Source organism: Fusarium phalaenopsidis (genome assembly GCF_050370095.1).
Source record: "Fusarium phalaenopsidis strain FUZ10S chromosome Unknown contig_32366, whole genome shotgun sequence".
Lineage (NCBI taxonomy): Eukaryota > Fungi > Ascomycota > Sordariomycetes > Hypocreales > Nectriaceae > Fusarium > Fusarium phalaenopsidis.
Window position 1 is genome coordinate 21,369 of NW_028145384.1, and position 20,945 is coordinate 42,313.

The 20,945-nt window shown below is 51.3% G+C and overlaps 2 protein-coding genes across 2 annotated transcripts; both read right to left on the reverse strand.

Annotated features, from left to right (window-relative positions):
• Positions 1-6,898: 6,898 nt before the first annotated feature.
• LRP88_14501 (uncharacterized protein) lies at positions 6,899-8,640 on the reverse strand (the record flags this gene model as incomplete). The annotated part of the gene is made up of 3 exons (XM_083250843.1): positions 6,899-6,946; positions 7,147-8,526; positions 8,581-8,640. 3 exons carry the CDS (start codon positions 8,638-8,640, stop codon positions 6,899-6,901), a joined length of 1,488 nt encoding a protein of 495 aa, XP_083093392.1.
• A 3,452-nt stretch (positions 8,641-12,092) lies between these two features.
• LRP88_14502 (uncharacterized protein) lies at positions 12,093-20,062 on the reverse strand (the record flags this gene model as incomplete). The annotated part of the gene is made up of 3 exons (XM_083250844.1): positions 12,093-12,131; positions 12,343-15,333; positions 16,118-20,062. The coding sequence occupies 3 exons, from the start codon at positions 20,060-20,062 to the stop codon at positions 12,093-12,095; spliced, it is 6,975 nt and encodes a 2,324-aa protein (XP_083093393.1).
• Between the last annotated feature and the right edge of the window lie 883 nt (positions 20,063-20,945).

Genomic DNA, 20,945 nt, shown 5'->3' on the forward strand with positions numbered 1-20,945 from the left:
TTATATTTCTCCTTACTTATTATTTCTCTCCTTACTTTTTTCGCCTTATCTTATATTCTAATTTCCTTTCCCCTTAACTTAAACTTTATTTTCCTTTCTTATAATCCTATATAAAATATTAAAAACTCCTAATTATATTACCTTGCCTACTAACTTTATACTTTAACTCTATAAATAATACTTTTCTACCTTTCGCTAACCTCTATATTACCCCCCCCTACCCTCCTCTTATCCTTTTGCTCTTATACTCTCCTATGCCTAAACCTACCTAAACTATCTACTAACTCTACTAAACTCCTTATAATAAATACTTACCTTTCTTTTAAATTCTCCTCCTCTTATACTCTAAAACTATAAAATAAATTATATTAATCTTAAACTCTTTATATTTATATCTTTTACTTTACCTCTTAACCATTCTTACTTTCTCCTTTTCTTCCCCGCTCTTAACCCTACGTTAATAATTAACTACTAATAACTCGCTATGAAATAACCCCACCTTGCCTGCTTTCCTACCCTATACTTACTAACCTTTTTCTCCTTAATATAATCTCTTATCTTACTATCCTTTTAACCTTGCCCTTCTCTGCTTGCCTCTCTAACCCTTAACCGAACCTGATACTTGACTATGACTACGTCTACCTTGATGCTATCCTCGCCTTCCGGATACCTAACTCACTACTTAACCCTATATAAACCACTTAAAACTCTACTTTACTAACCTTCACTATATATATATATATATATATCCCTGTACCTAAACTATTTGCTCCTTCTTCGCCCCACTCTAATGCTCTCTTTTTATTTTACTTATTACTTTAACTAAACCTTCCTCTCTCCTCTCCCTGCTATTTTCCCCCTGCTTTACTATATCAAACCCAACTCAAAATAACATTCAAACCTCACACCTACTCCCCTACTAACCTATAACTCCTAATACTCTAATATCTACTTACTATTTATTTGCTCTATATCGTTTATCTTAAACCCCTTACCACTCCATCCCCTAACCCCCGTCCTAACTTAACCTACTCCTTACTTACCTCTAAAAACTACTCTCTTCTCTAACCCTAAAAACATAACCTTAACCCTAACGCTTCTAACCTGACGCTTCTAACCCTAACCCTTAAAAACACTGCTAACCCTAACCTTAATGTTTGCTCCTGCCCCTAACCCTGATATCTAACCCTTGTTCCTCCTTTGTATGTCTTACTATATAACCACTCCACTACTCCTTTTCTTTTAATCTACCTGATTACTTGCTAACTCTATCCTGCCATATTTCCTCGATTACTTCCATCCACCTGATTGCTTGATTATATTGCTTGATTACACCGCCTCTCCCTGATTATATGCTTACCGTGCACTGTCTTGATGACTTGATTACCTCGTCTCCCCATGATTACCCGATTACCTCGCATCTCTTTGATTACTTGATTACCTCGTCTCCCCATGATTACCCGATTACCTCGCATCTCTTTGATTACTTGACCCTATTATACCCTCAATCTACTTGATTACCTTGCATATAACCCCACCCTAAACCCTGCCTAACCCTTAACCCATGCGTCTACACACAATCAATACACTATTATCATATTACTACTGCTCTGCCAATGCCTTCCTTATATTATGTCCATCCGTCCTCAAAATTATAATCCTTACCCTCTGTAACTTGCACCGTATTTTCCGTCTAACCCATTGCACCTATGATCGAAAACCTATCCTATATAACCATTCAACTCCACCTCACCTGCCAATGTGTTTTTCTTCTACGCCTATACATCTCTCTCTTTGCTTTACTCCCTTCACTCAACCCCGTTATATCTCTCAACCCATGCCTCGATTCGTTATACGCTGCTTCATTTTCCCTCTTAACCCTACCTACTCACTCAATCACACCAATATCACAAATCGAATGCGACTACAACCCACTAAAACTCACCTTTATACCTCGACCCCTTACGCCTCATCGCACCGCGGCTCAACCCATAAACCTCTCCTTCTTAACCATTCCTTCCCCAACTTCACTGCCTTTCTCCGCGAACAATTGCCACATCCCCGACCCTTTCTTCGCACACGCATCTATACCCTGCTCAACATCCTCCTCGTCACCATACCCTCCCTCCTTATACACAATGCAACACCTACTTTACTCGTCCAACTCCGCCTCCAAATCCGCCGCATCTTGCGCCTCCTTCATCATATTCAACTCTCGCCCCGTCTCTCTCTGCCGGATCAACCTCCTGCCTCTCTCATAATTCGCCTCCATCTCCGCCGCCCTCGCCATCTCCTCTTCGTATTCACCTTCTCCGTCGGCCCATGATCCATCCCTTCACCCATGCCTATATCTTCATCCTCAACGCCCGCTCGCTATAAATATCGCATTACTCTTCTTCTCCTACCTCACACCTTGCTCGCCTTACTTCTTCCTTTTACTTTACTTCCCCTCCTTACCTTCTTTTCTTTGCTTATCTCCCCTCTTATTATTATCTCACTTACCTCACCTCCTCCTCGCCCTCACGTACGGCAATGGCACTATCACGCTGCGCCTCTCTCTCAACTTCCCGCGCTTCGCCGCCATCGTTCTCTTCAATGTCGGCTTCACCCCTGCCGCCGCACCCTTTAACGTCGCCTTCTTCATCAATCCCATTATCCCCGACAACTGGACGCAACGCAATGGTTACTGGTCTTGTGGCTATGGACTCACTCTGAAATACAAATCAACGCCTGCGACTACTCTGCTTTGACTCTCTTGCGTGACTATTCTATGATGAATTGTGCATGTTATCCCTTGCCTCGGCTCTCTATGGCCGTATCTGGACCTCACTCCCCCCCTAACCTTCTTTGTAATCCCTCCCCCTAACCATATTCATACACTACTAACCCTAACCTTCTTCTCAATCCCTCCCCCTAACCATATTTATCTACTACTCCCCCTAACCTTCTTTTTAAACTATTACCTTACCTTTTTTCTTAAATTTACCTCTCTAATTATATCTATAATTACTCTTTTATATTCAATTTTTATTTATATTTAAATTTTCTTTTTTCTTTATATTATATATTTTATTTTCTCTTTTTTTTCTTTTCTTTCTTTCTTTATTTTATTATTTATATCCCTTTTTATCTTTTTTTTATTTGTATTATTTTATTATTTTTATTTTATCTTATCTATTTACCTTTCCTTTTTTATGTATTATTTTTCTTATATGTTTAATGCCTTAATATATACTTACTTTTACTTACCCTATATATATTACTTTATATTATTTTTCTCTCTCTCTTTTTTTCCCTTTCTCTTTTCCCTTCTCTATATTTTTCTCATCTTCTCTTTTCTCCTCCCTTTACTTCCTCCTTTTCTCTTATCTTCTTTCTTTTCCCTATATTAATACTCACAAACTCCCTTATATCTACCTCTATACCTACCCCTATATTAATCCGCTATAATCTCTCTTACTACCTACTATCCCTTATATCTATTATATATCTTCTTTTACCTTATTTATAATTTACTCCTATACCTAACCTATATTCCTCTTATTATCTCTATTCTTATTTATAATTTACTAATAAATATAATCTATATTCCTCTTCTTATCTCTATATATACTTCTTCCTTCTATCCCTCTATTTACCTCCCTGCTCTATCCATAACTTCTCTATCCGCGTAACCACCTGACATAACCGACTCGCCTGTATCCCTCCACCTGCCTTTCCACCCCATTCGACTAACTCCCCCAACCACCTATACATCCTATCCATCTGCTTATCATCTAACCTCTCTATCCTCTCCCCCATCATCTGCCCCACCTGCCCTAACCACCATCCATCGTCGCGTATAATCTGCATAACCACCATCTGAAATAATACCCCTTTATACTGACATCTCCTTCCTCTCACCCTCCTAAATAACCTCCCGTCGTCGCTCGCTGCCTCCCACTGCGCGCATATCGCCTGCGGTAACCCACATTCGAAACATGCCGAATATGCCGCCAACCGCTTCTTCGTCATCATCTCCTCCTCCGTCACCTCCACCCCTGCCTTCATCCTCTCCCACCTCTCTGTTCCCCTTTCCGGACATGCCGCCATGTCGTGATATACATCGGATAAACCCTCTACCCTGCATACGCCACAACATCCCACCCACTCCGACAACATGTCCTCAAATATGCCTACCTCCCCGGCCTCCTCCATGGCCTGTAACCTCCGCTCCGCTTTGACCTGTCGTGTTAACCGCTGACTCCCCTGATAATCCGCCTCTATTGCGGCCTCTGCTGCCTCCTCTTCCTCCTCTGCTTCTCCCCTATCTCTCGATATATCGTCATCCTTCTCTGCTAACCCCGGTTTTTCCCCACTGGCCTGCCGCCCCTGACATATATCGCATATCTCCTCTCCTTCCGTACACCCGAATCGATCGATATTACCATCCATCTCTCGATCTAATACCTCTCGCCGACAATACTTACCGCCGGCAAACTCGATCACATCTCTATCCCACGCCCACTCATCCTGTTGCCCCGCCTGCTCCTGCCCCGACCCTGCTTCGGTCTGCTGTGTCAACCATGACCGCCGGATGACCACCACCGACTCGCTCTTCCGCCCATCTCGCCCCCCTCGCCCGCTCTCCTGCACCAAACTGACCAACGCCCGCGGAATCCCCGCGTGGACCACCAACCGGACATTCGGATCATCTATCCCCATCCCCAATGCATTCGTCGCCGCTATCCATCCCGCTTCACCCCCCGTGCTCCTCATCCACTCTCCAACCCGCCGCGCCTTCTCGGCCGCGTTGCTAACCCCTCGCCAATATGCCACACATCCCAATCTGTTGGCAATTCCCTGTACCCTCTTGATTGTGCCGCCGTATATGATCACCTTGCCCTCCTCGTGTTCGGCCGTCCATGTCCGCACAATATCGCATACTCGATCGACTACTGCGTCGTCCTCCTCCTCCCCTTCCTCCTCGCCCTCTCCGTTGACGATATGCCTCTCTGCCTTTATTATCCTCCTCTTCCGACCCGTATTTGCTGCTGCCTGCCCGCTACTGCTTCCATCCTCGTCCTCGACCACGTTGACCCTATATTGTATATTCGGCCGCGTTGTCGGCTCGCGAAACATCCGCACCCGTTCCGCTATAAACCGCAACTCTTTGAAAAATGCCCTCTCCTGCGTCGGCTTCAACGTCGCCGTCAAACACACCACTGGCACCCCGAAATCCTGCAACGTCTCACCTAACCGCCCCATCTGCGGCCGGAACGTCTTGCTGTAACCCAATACCGTGTGGCACTCGTCCACCACCACCCGGTCCAATTTCTGCTGCCCGTGCATGCGCTCGACGAATGTCCGGAACCCCTTGCTGACCGCTGACTCCGGCGTGACGAATACCAACGACGCCGCCCGCTGCACCCCCCGGCTCTTCCATGTGTATGCATCGATCCCCATCTTTGCACACCGTCCCGCCATGTCGTCCTGCAACGCAACCAACGGCGTCACAACCACCGTCACCCCGTCCGGCGTGCAATATGCCGGCAACATAAACGTTAAACTCTTGCCGCCTCCCGTCGGCGTTACCTGCACGATCGGCCACTCCCCGCGTGCCACCGCCCGGATCACCGGCTCCTGCAATCCCCTAAACTCGGCCGCCGGTCCCATCATCTGCTTTAACTGCCCCCGCATGTCGGTCCGGTGCAACCGGCCGAACCGCCTCCGCCGCATCTCCTCCCGTTCGTCGTCAAATCCGGCCCGGACCCGCTTACTTCCCAATCGTTCCGTCCGGTCCTCCGCCCCGAACCCAAAAAACCGGTGCCACTGCATGCTGACCTTGCGGAACTGCTCACGGCTGCGCATCGTGCCCAACTCGCCCTGCCCGAATAACCGTGCGTATATTAACCCGGCGATGTGCGACCCGTGCCCGGCCTGTAAATCGTGGATGCTATCCACCAAATTGCCGTCCCCGTCCTCCTCATCCTCATCATCATCCGTTCCGAATACCTTGTTGAAATACCGGTTGCTGATGCCGATTGCGATTTGCCGCCATGCGCTGATGTTTAATCTTTGTCCGGAAAACTGCGTGCTGTACCGCTGTAACGCCCGCCGCACCCGGTCGCTCGTCCACTTCCTCTCCCGAAACCATTCCATAAACGCCGTCTCCTCCTCCCTCTCCTGGGACTCATCCTCGACTTTTTCCGCCCTTACCTTGCTGAACCCTCCTTTTCCTTCCTTGCCTCCATGCTCGCTGACCACTTCGTCGGCCCAAAAAAATGCGCTCCGCCGCCACTTCTGCTTCATCCTACCTTGCACGGCCTGCCAAAACGGTAAAACCAACCACATATACCACACCAATAACTCGCCCACCTCGCGCGGCAAATACCGGTGGATGATCTTGGTGTTGCCTGTCTTGCGGAATCCCTTGTGGTACATCGTCACGAAACATACCATCCCTTCGTGTATGAATATGTTCCTTACCCCGCCGTTGGCTGTGTTCCACATCCGCAACCCCAAAATCTCGGTCGCCCTCGCCGGTTGGCCCCCTAACATATGCATCAACACGAACATCTGCTCCCGGAACTGCTCCATCGCCCGCCCGTACGCCCGCACTGCCTTCTCCTTATACGGGCACTGCTCATCCAACGGCTCCGCCATCCACGCCTTGAACCGCGCCGGCGATGCTGCGATCTGCTGCCTGACCCAACCCTCCCCGGCCTTGATCCACGCTTGATTATCCTCGTCCCTTATGAATGAATGCTCCAATGCGCTCTCGCCGTGTCGGTCCTCGATCTGTGACCACGGTATCCGCGGCAATGTCGCTTCGTCGTCATCGTCCATGACCCGCACTTGCGTCTCCTTTTTCAACATCTTCCTCTTTCTCTTCTCTTCTCCCTCTTCAACCTCGACCTTACCTATCGCCAACCGCACCAATGTCCGCCGCGCTTCCATCACCAAACTGTGCAACATATCGGATAATTCCCCCATGCCTAACCGGACTTGCCCGTGAATGATCCTATCACCCCGCCAATCGATCGTCTCGCTACCCGGTGTCGTGAACCGGATCCGCATTCCGTATGTCCGCGTGTTGATGATCCAATTCATCGGCGTCGGATCGGTATCCTCTCCCTCCGGAACCCGCGTCATGAACCGCCGTACCTTGTGCCGCACGATCCGGAACAACCCTTCGGCCTGCTCCTCGGCCTCTCGGGCGCTCATATACTGCCGCAACTGCATCTTCTGCCCATGACGCTCTAATATGGACTGGTATAACACCAAATACCGCGCCACCTTGATGACGGCCGAATATATCGGCGTGTAATTCGTCACCGATACCCACCCGCCGCTTTCCCGGTCTATACCCATGACGGCCAACGCGCTGATGATGATGCTCTCGTAATGGTTGCCATTCTTGAACGGGTGATCCAAAAACTGCACGACCGCATCTAAACAACTGCGCTGTAACCGCTCCGGCGTGTACCGGCCGTTCCTATCGGCTCCGGTGACGACCTGCGTGACGCCCTTGTCGAATATCTTCCACAATTCTTCCTGTCTGATCGTCATGCGATATGGCGGCCGCGGGCATGGGGACGAACCACCTTCATCGCTGATATCCTCACTGCTGTCGTCGCTACTGCCGTCACTGTTGTCCTCACTGCTGCTGCCGTCCTCGTTATGAACCTTCCACGACTCCAACCGCTTCCAAATCGATATCAATGTTCTCCACCACGCCTTGTACCTCTCCCACGCATCTGGCTCCATTATTCCCTGGAATGGCTTATCTGTCGTGATATGCGCCTCCTTGCGCTCAATCTCAAACAACTCGGCCGTGCCGGGATAACACTGGCTCGCGGCGGCATATGCCTCGTCTAACACGCGCTCGAATATCTCCCACATCCGCTGCAACACCGGCTCGTTGTCGCCGATTGGCTGCAACACGGCCCGCAACTGATCACGCTCGATGCCATCCAAATGGCGCGCCCAACCGCTTCGGCTCAACCATGTCTCGGCCTCCCACTTGTCGTTGGCGTCCTGGATCCTCGCCTTGGCCTCACTCTCGAAATTCGCCTCGTCCTCCTGTTGAATGCGGTTCAAAAACGCGGCCCTCCTCTCGGATTCATCTGCTTCTTGCCGGCCAATCCGGCCAATCTGGTCGCCTCCTCCGTCACGCTCGACCTCAAACCAACCGCTGGCCACACGCGATGGGAAAAACCGCTGGCAACGAACGCCTGTCCTCCATGGAATGGCTTGCTCCTGGTCTATCGCCCCCTTGTTGCATCGGCCGCGTTTCCGTGGATTGATCCATTGATGACGTTCCCGGTAATGCTTCTTGATGCGGCGCTCCTCTCGAACCACATACTGGCAACTCTGGCATGCTAACCCATCCTCTTTTGGCTCTGTGATGATGGGAACACGGGATATCATCGGTGGCGGCGGCGTCCACTCGCGCAACTCCTTCTGATTTCGTATGACGCCTGGTTTCGCCCCGATGGCACGGCTGATCCGTTTCGCCCTCTTCTTTGACACGATGGCACCGTGCTGATTTGTTAAATGACTCAATACTTCCTCGGCCACGCATGCATACTTGCAAACCCTACATATGGGGAATGGGTACTCGGGTAAATAAACAAACGGCTCTATCGCCTCGGCCATCTTGTCGCCGTGCTGGGTGTGAAATGAACTGCACTGCGGAATAAACCATATAAATAAAATAATGCCGGGTTAACTTCTGAACCCCGGATATCGCTATGAATTTAAATATTTCTACCTTATTGCTTTCTTTTTCTTCCTCTACCCCTTAACCTTGCGTGATAACCCTGACTTTTATGGGTTACGGCACGCCACCACCTGAACTTACTCTCAAAACGCTTGCTTACCTACGCCAACCCCGGCAAATATGACCCGCTTTCAACCTCATCAATCCGGGTTGCTCAAAACTTCAACTTGACCGCACAATCGCAAAACTGGGCTGATAATTATGTCAATAATCATGCGGGATCGCTAATGACTTGCCTATTGATACATACCTATATTATATATTTTTTCGGATGGGAACCTAATTGAACTCTACCCCCGGTTTTTAAATGAACTCTACCCCCTGTCTTCAATAGCGCGTTTTCAGTTTGTATGGGATTTTAAATGAACTCTACCTTGAGTTCATTTCTGAATTGCTGTTAGTAATTATTTAACTTAATATCTTATTATCTTATTACTTTTATTAACTTCTCTAATACCTTTCTTTTTTATTACTTATTTTTTTCTAATATACCTTTTCTCTTTTTATCTCTCTCTCTCTCTATATATATATATATTTCTTTCTAGCTTCTTTTCTTTTTTATATTATTAATCCTAACCCTAATCTTTAACCCTCTGCTTTTACCCCTAACCTTAACCCTTATGCTACCGCACCCCTGCCGGGAGCTAATTCTACGGGTTCGGGGGGGCTTTCTTACTATCTTCTTTTTTTTTTTTATATTATTTTAATATTACCCTTTTACTTACCTTACTCTTATTTTAATTTATATCTTTTACTCTTATCCCCTTACTCTATACTATATATTTTCCTTAACTCTCCTTTTTCTTTTAAATTTATTACTATTTTTTTATATATAAAAATTACTAATAATAATAAGTATTTCTAATATAATAATTCTCTCTCTTTACTCTTTAATTAACCTTATTATCTTTATTTTCTTTATTTTATTTTTATTATTAAATTATTTTCTTTTTCTCTTTTTTTCTTATTAACCTTATTTACTCTTTTTATATTCTTTTTCTTTTCCTTTATTTATATATATATATATATATTACTTATTATTATATCTAACCCTAGTTCTTAATCTTATCCCTATACTTACTCTTAATCCTAATCTTACCCTTATTACTACTCCTAACCTTATATTCACTCTTACTCCTAATCTTACCCTTATTACTACTCCTAACCTTATATTTACTCTTACTCCTAATCTTATCCTTAACCCTAACCCTAACCCTCGTGCTACCGCACCCCTGCCGGGAGCTAATTCCACGGGTTCGGGGGGCCTTTTATTTCTATTACCTTCCTTACTATTAACCCTAACCCTCTCTTCTTACTCTTAACCCTAACCCTCTCTTCTTACTATTAACCCTAACCCTCTCTTCTTACTCTTAACCCTAACCCTAACCCTCGTGCTGCCATACCCCTGCCGGGAGCTAATTCCACGGGTTCGGGGGGCCTTTTATTTCTATTACCTTCCTTACTATTAACCCTAACCCTCTCTTCTTACTCTTAACCCTAACCCTCTCTTCTTACTCTTAACCCTAACCCTAACCCTCGTGCTGCCGCACCCCTGCCGGGAGCTAATTCCACGGGTTCGGGGGCCTTTATTTCTATTACCTTCCTTACTATTAACCCTAACCCTCTCTTCTTACTCTTAACCCTAACCCTCTCTTCTTACTCTTAACCCTAACCCTAACCCTCGTGCTGCCGCACCCCTGCCGGGAGCTAATTCCACGGGTTCGGGGGGGTATTTTATTTCTTTTATCCTTTTATTTATATTATATATTTTCTACCTAATTCTCTTTTCTCTTATATATCTATCACCCTAGCCCTAAACTTATCTATGCCCCTTATATTTCCCCTAACCTCTCTTTACCCTATTTATTATTTATTAAAACTACCCGCTTATTATAGCATTCTCTTATACTAATAGCATAATATAAATCTAGCATAATCCTCGCCTTCTTAAATCGCGCCTAATTCATATTATGCTATTTCTCTATCTGCCTCGCCGTCTTTATGCCTACCTAAAACCAATATTTGCCGCCCTTATATACCTCCCAAATAATTTCCTCCCATAATGCATGTGCATTAGTTCCCTTCATCCCATGAAACCGTCGCTCTACCCCTAACCAGCGATAAAAACCCTCCGAGCTGCTCACGGTAACCCCGAGCTGCCTCTTCGCAATATCCCTAACTCGTCGACTCCACAAACACATTAGCACCACCGGTAATAGCTTATCCTTATATCCACAGCCGCCCTCCTCTTCTCGCGTGTCTTCACACCAATCTAGCGGAAGTTTACACGTAAAGCAGCACGATAGCTCCTTGAACCGGATCCTCCTCCGCACAGCATCATACTCCTCGCCCGCTACTCTATCACACCAGTCACCGTCTCGCCCGTGCCGCTGTTCGTCTGGCATGATCCCTAGCTCCGATGCCTTATAATAACGCCGGATATGACACACTGGACACTCGCCCGCGACTTCGTCTAGCCACCGGAGCAGCGTCCTGATCCGCATGCCCTCCTCGGTGCCGAATGCCTTCCAAACCTCTCGCCCCTTACCCCCGTCGTCCTTGTGGCTACTCTCCGCATCCTCTTCTGCCTCGCCCTCGCTCTGACTCTCACCCTCGCCGTCACTGGTCAGTCTTGACGCTTCACATTGATCGCAAAGCTCCGCCCCGACTATATCCTTGCACCTTTCGCCCGCAACCCCATCCATGAACGCCGCGATGACGGCCCTTCGGCATCCTGGAGTCGATGTAAACGCCTCCATCTGTCCATGATTAATGTCATCCACGAAGCTGCGATGTCGATCCTCCCGCTGCGGCCGTCCATCATGCACAATGATCGACTTGACCACTTCCCCTGCCCGCCGCCCTCCTCGACCCGTCTGCTGCACAAAGTCCACCAAGCCGTACGGCTGTTCCATGTGGACCACTGCAATAATCCCTTCGATATCAATCCCTGTCCCCAAACCAGTCGTTGCCACAATCCACCGGCTTATCCGACCCTCGATCCACGCCGTCCGCGCCTCATAGCGGTCCTTTTCATCCATACCGCTATGATGAAACCCACAGCCAATCTCCTCAGCCATAGCTTCGCATTGCCCCTTTGACCGGCAGTATATCACCCCCTTCTGACTGCCAGTCATATGTTCGTCGAGCTCCTGTATAATATCAATGGTATGCCTTTCAATGGCCCCGCGCCCGGGCTTGACTTGATCAACCCGATACCGACAGTTCAACTTCGTCGTCCGATCCCGTACTATCACTGCGGATTGAGCCAGCATCTCCCTGCGGAACCACTCCTCGAGCACGACCGGAAGCGTTGCAGTTAGCAATACTATCGGGCAGCCGTACCGGTGTAAGCTTTGTAGCTCACCTAGCTTGGCGCGATACCCGATATCCATGATGACTGTATGACACTCATCGACGAATATTCGCTGCAGCAAGCCTGCACATAGTAACCCGTCTGCATATCCTGAAAATTCAGCACTGGAAACGACGTCTGCGCTGACGACCACCAGCCGTGCTGCCCGCGGTACGCCCTCTCGCCCGGCATGCAGTGACGACCTGAACCGGGTACAATCGACGCCCATGGCCGTTGCTCGCGTGACCAAGTCATCCATGAGCGCCACGAACGGCACCACCACGATGCTCGTCCCTGTCTCCCGCATCACTGCCGGCAGCATGAACAATATGCTCTTTCCAGCCCCCGTCGGTAGCACGTTGATCGCTGTCTGACCCGTCTTCAACGACATGATCAATTGCATGCTCTCGGCTTGCTTATCAGACCGCCAAGTCGCCTCCGGTCCCAGTAGCGTTCGCAACCCATCGGCCATGTCCTCCTCCACGTCTCGTCCCGCTTTGCCAGTCTTTGCCCGCTTACGCCTAGTCGTCTGAGCCGAGCCGTCAGTACCCTGTTGCCCCTCCGCTTGATGCTTGCCCTTGCCCTTGCCCTTGCCCTTGCCCTTGCGCTTCGGCCCCTTCTCTTCTGCACTCTCCCCCTCTAGAAACTGATGCCATAGCTTGCTGATCTCCTTGAACGTTGCAATCATTTCCGGCTGCAGCTTCCCGGGGAAGCCAATATGTACGGCATAATGCTGCCTCGCGATCCGTGTCCCATGCGTTGACTGCAAATCCCAAACAATATTCCAGCTTCCTCCACAGTCAACCGGCTCGCCTGTCGTCGGATCGATATCGACGTTGTCATCCTCGTCCTCATCCTCTATTCGGCTCTCAAGCTGCTTCGCGACTAGCCCTCGGATTCGTCGTCCCATCTCGATCGCGATCGGCCGGTATCGTCCCACCCCGATTCTCGCCCCCGTGCCTGCCTGCATCACTCGCGCCAGCTGTCTGCTGAGCCGGTCGGTATCCCACACCCGCGAGCTGCCATCTCTCCACATGAATTCCAGCTGCTCTCCGCGCGGCTCGGCTAGCTTACACTTCCGCCGTAGCACCCGTTCAGCCGGTATTAACCACGTTATATATCCAACTATCATACGCCCAATCAGCTCGGGGACGAACCGTGCCACCTTGCGGGCGTTGTCGCGGATCGCCTTCATCTTGTCTCGGTCTGTGACAATCATGACCTGCCCGTCTGTCACGAAGATGTTCCGTATGAGCTGCCACGAGTCGCAGTGCCGCAGCGTTGTCACCTCTGGACCCCGACCCGGAAGTCCGCCCCATGTGTGCACGAGCACTATAAGCACCTCACGAAGTAGTCGTAAGTCTCGAAGCCACTTCTTGACTCCACGTCGCTTCCAACGGTTTCGTGCTGAGTCCCAAATCGACGGTTCCATCAGCCTCATCGCCTTAGCCGGCCCGGGTTCTAGCCAATCATTCTTCGGGTTTGTCGCGAACGACTGGCCTGCCCCTAGCCGTACCATGCTGTCAGCAATCCTATCCATATTGATCTTTTGGCTGACCTTCTCCCACGTCCCTCCAAACAGTCGATCCAGCAACTTCTGCGCTTCAACGACCTGACCACGGAGCGTACGAGTGAAATCGTCGACCATGATCCGCTCGCCGTTATGGAACAACGCCTCTCCGTTCTCGGCCCAGCGTATCGACGGCTGCCCGCCCATTTTCTTGCGCCAGCCTTTCCCATATGCCATCCACCCAATGATCGTGCTGACGACGGTGTGAGTGCCAACACACATCCATGTAGCATGCTGATCCCGAAATGCAAGCACTGCCTCTGCCCCGAGCTCATCTTGATCCCGGGGCTGGTTCTCAAACATCGCCTCTAAAAAAAACAGCCGAGCCCACCACAGCACGGCTGCCAGCATGCCGGTGTATAAGTGCGGCTCTGTGTAACCAAGCGGGCGTGGTCGGATGCCCAGTGCTGCACAAAAGCATAGCAGCGGGTTCGTATATGCATTGCCTCCGACATGAGCTTTGATCGAAGCAACAATAAATAAATAAACAGCCCTGTCGAGCGCTCCATGCTGCTGAGCAGTTATGCCCTCGTCATCCGTTGCCTCGTCGTCGTCCTCGTCGTCGTCATCACTCTCATCCTCCCTGTCTCTACCACTGCAGAAGCCGCTATCATGACTGCTGGGAAATCCATCGCCCTCGAGCTCATCTACTATATCACATAGCAAGCTCCACTGGTCGTCCGTAAAGCGAATAGCCCACCGCTTAAACGCCTCTTCACGTCCGATGCGATATGCTCGCCAGCAAAAGCTCAAGTACCGATGACCAACGGACCGATACTTGCTCATCGATGCCTCTTTGCCTTTTCGTCCAAACGGCATTCCACTCGGACTTGTTGCCGTTATGCTGGCGAGCCATTGAAGCGTCTCTGTCGGCACGCTATCAAGTCGCCAGCAGCAGCGGTCGACCTCGCGATCGAAGCTTTGCCCGAGCCGCTGCAGTAGTTGTCGTTCCCGGACCGCTTGCTCGTCTTCTGGCCGGACTCGCCCAGCTGTCACCGCCTTCGCCCTTATCCACTCGGCTGCTTCAGAAACATCAAGCAAATCCCGGGAGTCAAAGTGCCTCACCCAGCCCAGTCTCTTCACCCATGCCGAATCCCGGTCCATGTCCTCTTCTAAGTCGCCCTTTCGGAGCCGCATAGCATCTTCTGCTTTTAGCTCGGCCTGGCTATCGGCAATGATCTTTTCCATGGCGCTGTCTCTCGTTATGCCGGTACCATCTGACGCATTATCAATATCGTTATGGTCTCGAACGATCCAGTACCGCGCATGCTTTCTACGCATCCAAGTTTGCAATCGAACTTCAGTCCATCGATTCTCTGCGGCCTCATGCCCTGTCTCCCTCCAGTGACGGGTGATGTTATCGCGTGCCGTTGTGAGATACCTGCATGCGGCGCAGCTATAACCATGTAGCACGTCAAGCGGTTCAATTGCCGCACTACCGTCAGCCGGCAGTTGACTGAGCTTTGGATCGGCCAAATCCATAGTACTGTAGTAGTCCTTGATGTCCTTTAGCGTCTGTCCTGTTATTTGATGCTCGTGCCGGAAATGCGACTCGATACCAGCACCGGGCCGAACTGCTGCTCTGCAATCACAGCAGATAAGCATCCGGTGCTCCTCATTGAGTTGGGCAATGTCGTCCATGCTCTACTGTGTTGGCTTTAGCTAATAACTAAAGCTTTTAATGGAACGAGTTGAAAATACCGTCATGGAGTCCTTTTTGACTATGAACCCCTTTCCTCTGTAACCCTAACCCCAACTGGCTGCTAGCTAACCCCAACCCTGGTGTTGGGAAATTTTGGACCAATCAGCGACTCGATCCAACTCCAAGCGATATTACTCCAAAGCACAGACGGCAAAACACGATTTGTATGGGCGATTTTACTTAAATCGCCGGAGAATAATACCTAGGCTCTATAACTAACTATTATTTATCTATTATTAGCAGCGGGTTTCACCCAAGCTCGGCCAACAAAAGCGCTGCTACGCAGTTCGCCTGCGTACATCTACTATCTCCCAGCGAGGCACTTTTACCAAGCCACAACATATACTCTTGACACGTCCTGAATGTCTGGTTAAAATGCTTCAGGAACCAATCGGTACGGCGTGGCCGGCTATAAGCCCCAAAACATAGAGGTATGACCATGTCTGGGAATCGACATGAACCATCTCCGTCATAGTCCGGGTCCGCCGCCCGACAGATCTCCTGTGGCTGATAGCACATCCAACAGACGGCATATAGATCCATCCACTCCTTACCCCGGCTTTTGCAGTCCCGAAGTGCCTTCTGCTTCGCTCGTATCCAATCATGGCGTCGCGCGCACGCTGCCGCTGCATGCTCAAACGGCTTCCCCTCCACCCGACAATATAGACAGCAGCCCATCATTGTCTCAAGATCCCTCTCGTATCGGCTCAGCACCTCATTGCAAACTCGGGCCTGGCGAAGAACCTCACTGGGCCCAGTAAAAACCATCTCGCTGGCCATGGAGCACTGTTCACCCTCACCCTCACCCCCGCTCGCTACTTCTTCCGCCTGGGGCTGCGGTAGATGGAACTCAAGATCGGTCGGCCGGCGTTCGATGTGGTGGTTGGGACAGACGCCGCAAAGCTCATCGCCTTCCATGCACCACCTCCAGTCCGACCGCACATCGAGGAATTGGCTCATGATGCCGCGCGAACACTGCTGCTGCGTGAGGTATAGCTGCATGGCCTCCTGGTCTGCCCCCAGCTGCCGGTCTAGCTGCGGTTGCCAGGCCGCGCTAAGTAAGACGATGGATTCTGCTACTTTGCCATCCCGGCCGGCCCTGCCTGATTCCTGCGAGAAATCTGTCATCAGATTCGGGGCGCCAACGTGGATAACCCACCGGACGTGCGGATGGTCGAAGCCGGGCCCCAACGCAGATGTGGCTATGACAGCAGGCGGATCGGTAGCACTGAGCCACTGCTCGATGACCGCTCTCTTCTCCTCCTCCGTACCAGAGTCAGCCGTGTATGACGGGCACCCCAGCAGGTCAGCGAGCTCCGCCACGAGCTCTTTCGTCTGACAGTACAAGATGATCTTGTCCCGTTCGCTCTCGAAGAGGTCCTTCCGGGCCCAGCAAGTTTGGACAAGACGAGCCGCCCTCTGGCACAAGGTGCCCAAGCCTCGCTCACGCCGTACGATATACCGGATGTTCGGCCGATTCGTCGACTCCCTCACTATATGCGGCCGAACGAGCTTATTATGCTCGATAAAGAGCTCTTGGTAGTCTGGCGGGAGCGTCGCCGTCAGCCAGACTGTCTGCGTCTGAACCCGCCGCACGTACCAGCCCAGCTGCGACATGCACCGCCGATAGTCGTTCGCCGTGATGGTCAGGTGGCACTCGTCAATCACGATCCGGTCCAGCCGCTGTCGGTCCGCAAGTCGGTTGGCATACTCCAGGAAGCTTTCTGTGCAGGCGGCCTCGGCCGACATGATGACCAGCGGCGCCGACTTGGATGACCCTGGCGACCACACGTAGTGTTTCAACTCCACCTTGCCGAGGCGAACGAGCATGTTACCGCGGAGGGCCACCGTAGGTAATATCAAGATGGTCGTCGCAGCGCCTTCGAGCGCAGCACCAACCATCACTATTAGTGTCTTGCCTGATCCGGTCGCAAGGACAACGATGACCTGCTCGGCTGGTCGCGGGCCCAATGTCGCCAGCATGCCATCTCGCTGACCTGGGCGACGTAATTGCAGCCCCGGGTCGTTGTATAGCCTGCGAGCCACCTTCAGCAGGCCGTCCTCCTTCTGGGCCGGCCTTGTGCGAAACCGCGCCTTCTTGCAAGCATTGAGCAACCCCTGCGCCTGCGTCCCTGATACCGTATGCGGCCGCTTCCCCTGGAGAAGTTGATCGACCCGGAACAGGGAGCGCCAGCTCTGCGATGCACGGTAGGCGCGATGGAGCAGCGTGCTCATCGTCAGCGTCGTGCTGCCAGCATAGGCATGGTTGAACGTGCGGTAGCTGTGGTTGCTCATTCCGGCCAGGTCCGCAAGGGCCGCCTCATCCTCGACTTCCTCAGCTGCCGCGATCTCCTCTAGGTCAAAGTTGGCCCGCTCCTTGGCGCTGAACTTCTCCTTGGTGATAGAAGCAGCAGCCTGGCGCCACCACGCCACCTGGAACTGCGGTACCTCGGCGCGTGCGCAGGCCTTGCGGAGGCAGGAAGAGATCGTGGTGTCCCTCCAGACCTCGCCGTCCAGGCTCGACCATAGGTACGGCGACAGCAGGGCGCCGGGCTTTCTCTGACGAAGGAAGACCTGGCGCAGCGGAGGCACCAGAGCCAGATATGTCAAGAGCAGATCTCCGATCGCGCGGGGCAAGAAGCGGATGTTCTCCGTCTCGGCACCAACCTGTTCCTGGCTCTTGTGATACCGCACGTACACCATGACCATCTTCTCCCAGATCAATATGCATCGACGACGACCTGTGTTGGTGTAGGTGACGGAAAGCAGCTCCGGCGCCCGCAATGGAGGAGCCGGCGGAACATGGATGAGCGTCACCATCCGCTTCAGGAACTCTTGCACGTGCGCCTCGTAGCAGGCCATTGCCTTTGGACATAGGCTCAACCCGCCGGCCTGATCGGTCCGCACGTAGACCCCCCGCAGCTCAGCCCTATGCTCGATCTGCCGGAGCAGGGCGTCCTGTGTTCCCTTTAGGATCTCGGCATTCCTCTCATCCGTCAGCCACGAGCCGCCGTAGTCATCGAGGTCCAGGTCGTCATGTAGTCTCCACGCCTCGACCGGGGCAATCTCCTTCGCCCCGAATAGTAGCTCATCATACAGAAGAGAATGCGCCTGGCGGAACTCCGATACGACCAGCTGCGATACCTGTTCCATTTGTAGCCGGGTTCCCATATAGTTGATCGTCTGGCCGTCAAGAGACCAGCGGGCCTGGTTCTTGGCGATAGCAGTTCTGGAGGCCGCAAAAAGGTAGAGCCGCCACTGTAGGATATGACCGAAGGGCGTCTCTGCCATCTGCTGGAAGTACCTTTTGCACATCTTCTCTAGCAGTTCGGGTATCCCATCCTCGTCGTCCTGCTTATGGAAGCACACGAAGTCGAACAGTATGAGCTGAGCAGTCCACGTGAGTGCGGATAAGTTGCTATTAAAGTTGCCTGGTTCGTTCCAGACGCACCGCTTGCGCTGCTCGTCATCATTCGCCTCTCGCCGTGCAAAGGCCTTCTTCCGGCTAAGCATAGCGCAGAAGCTCAGTACTGCGGACCGGAACGGCCTGCTCCCGACCGTCTGACAGATCAGGGATACGTAGAAGTTGCGAATGGCATGCTTTAGCTCAGCGTCGCGCTCGTCGTCATCTTCCTCATCGGCTAATTTTTCCCTCGCCCTCTCGTCTTGTTCCCGCAGGGCGTCAATAATGCCTTCCATAGCCCGCTGCTGCTGAGGTGTTGGTTCGATGACGTCCCGTGGCAACACTTGGTCCTCATTCTCCCTCGTGAAGTGACCGTCCTCGCTAAACACGACCCGATAATAGTAGACGAGAAGCTGCTTCATCCTTCGGAAGTACGAGGTTAGCGAGGATTCGTTCTTAAAGCTGCGGAACCCGCCGGGCTTGCCGCTGCTAGGGTCGCCCGCATCACGGAACTCATTCAACCTCTTGGCCCGCTGCTGTGTCATCTTCCGCTCGAGTGACTTGTCACTGCAGAGCTTGTAGGCGTCCCTGAGGACGGCCTCAGCCGCGACAAGGATGCGGATGAGGTCCGAGTTATCCCCCCCCTCACCGCCACCGTCCCCGTCTAGGAGCTTCTTCGACGGCAGCGAGTACGACGACTGGATCTCGGCATCCCGGAGCCCCCGCATGTGGGCAGGGAACCCGGTATGGACGAGCCACGGGACTCGGTCCGCTCGTGACTCCCCGACGTCCTGCACAACCCCGGCCTTCTCATCCAGGTCGCGGGATGCCTGGGTAATATCTGCCTTTAACCCATTAAATAGCATCCCTTCCTCCTGCGATAACGGCGGCGTGGGTAATACAAGCACTGATGCCTCCCCTCTCGGCGTCGGCGATGACGGCGAACCCTCAACGACGAAGTAGTCGATGCGGCCCTTCCCTGTGAAATACGTCTGGAGCTTGCATGCTTTCCAGAGCGGCGCGTCTTCCCTATGCTGCGATGCCTTCTTCCCGTGCGCCGGCATGTGGTCGTGCATCTTGGCCATCCTCCGTGTGCAGTAACCGCAGTCGTCGTACGTGCAGTAGACGCTACGGTCAAAGACGGCAAGACCCTCGATCGGCTGGCACGGTCTAGTCTTGTCGCTCTTCCACTGCCGCAGCTCCTCCACCGAACGTAGATCATAGCTCGAAAACAACTCGACGGTCGACCTTAGCTCCTCCCCACTCATCCGGTGCGGCTCGGCCCGCAGGTGACTCCTCCAGCTCGTTGCTTTCGGAATCAAGCACGTCCCGCACGGCCGACAAACAATGACCCGGTGGTCTTGGTTGTAAAGGAAGCTGTCTATACCCATCATATATATATATATATATATATATATGATATGGTATAGATATAGATGACGTTATTATTTATTATTATAATCGTAATAACGAAAGAGGAAGAAGAAGAAGAAGAAGAAGAAGAAGAAGGAGGAAAAAAAGACCTGTTTGTAGTGCCGAAAGATAAAATGATGGATATGGATAAGGTCGAATTGCGTTGGCGATATCTAGGATTATAATAAGTCTCCCTCGTTTTAACCATTTGGAACCCCCTTTTCCTTTTTATCTCTTGGTGGCAGCACTCTGCTCTGCTACCGCCACTGATTATCTAGTTTTGCTTTTGTTGCCTCTCCTTTGCGTTTCATCACCGTCGTCTAAGCACTTTCAACACCTAGCTGCATGGTTTTAGTTGGGTTGACCCCGGCCCCTGAGCTGGTTATGTCAGCTATTTCAACCAATCAATTTTTCCCCTTTTACTGAAATCCTCTTTCACTTCACCCGCCTCCCAGCCCTATCGACGCCATGTCATTTCCCACCCAAATTACGCTGCAACAGTTACATCTCAACCCCGTCAGGGGTCTCCTCTTTCACTGAAAGAGTCCCCAGCAATAGTGGCTAGGCCTCATGCCCTGTTTCCCTCCAGTGACGGGTGATGTTATCGCGTGCCGTTATGAGATACCTGCATGCGGCGCAGCTATAACCATATAGCACGTCAAGCGGTTCAATTGCCGCACTACCATCAGCCGGCAGTTGACTGAGCTTTGGATCGGCCAAATCCATAGTACTATAGTA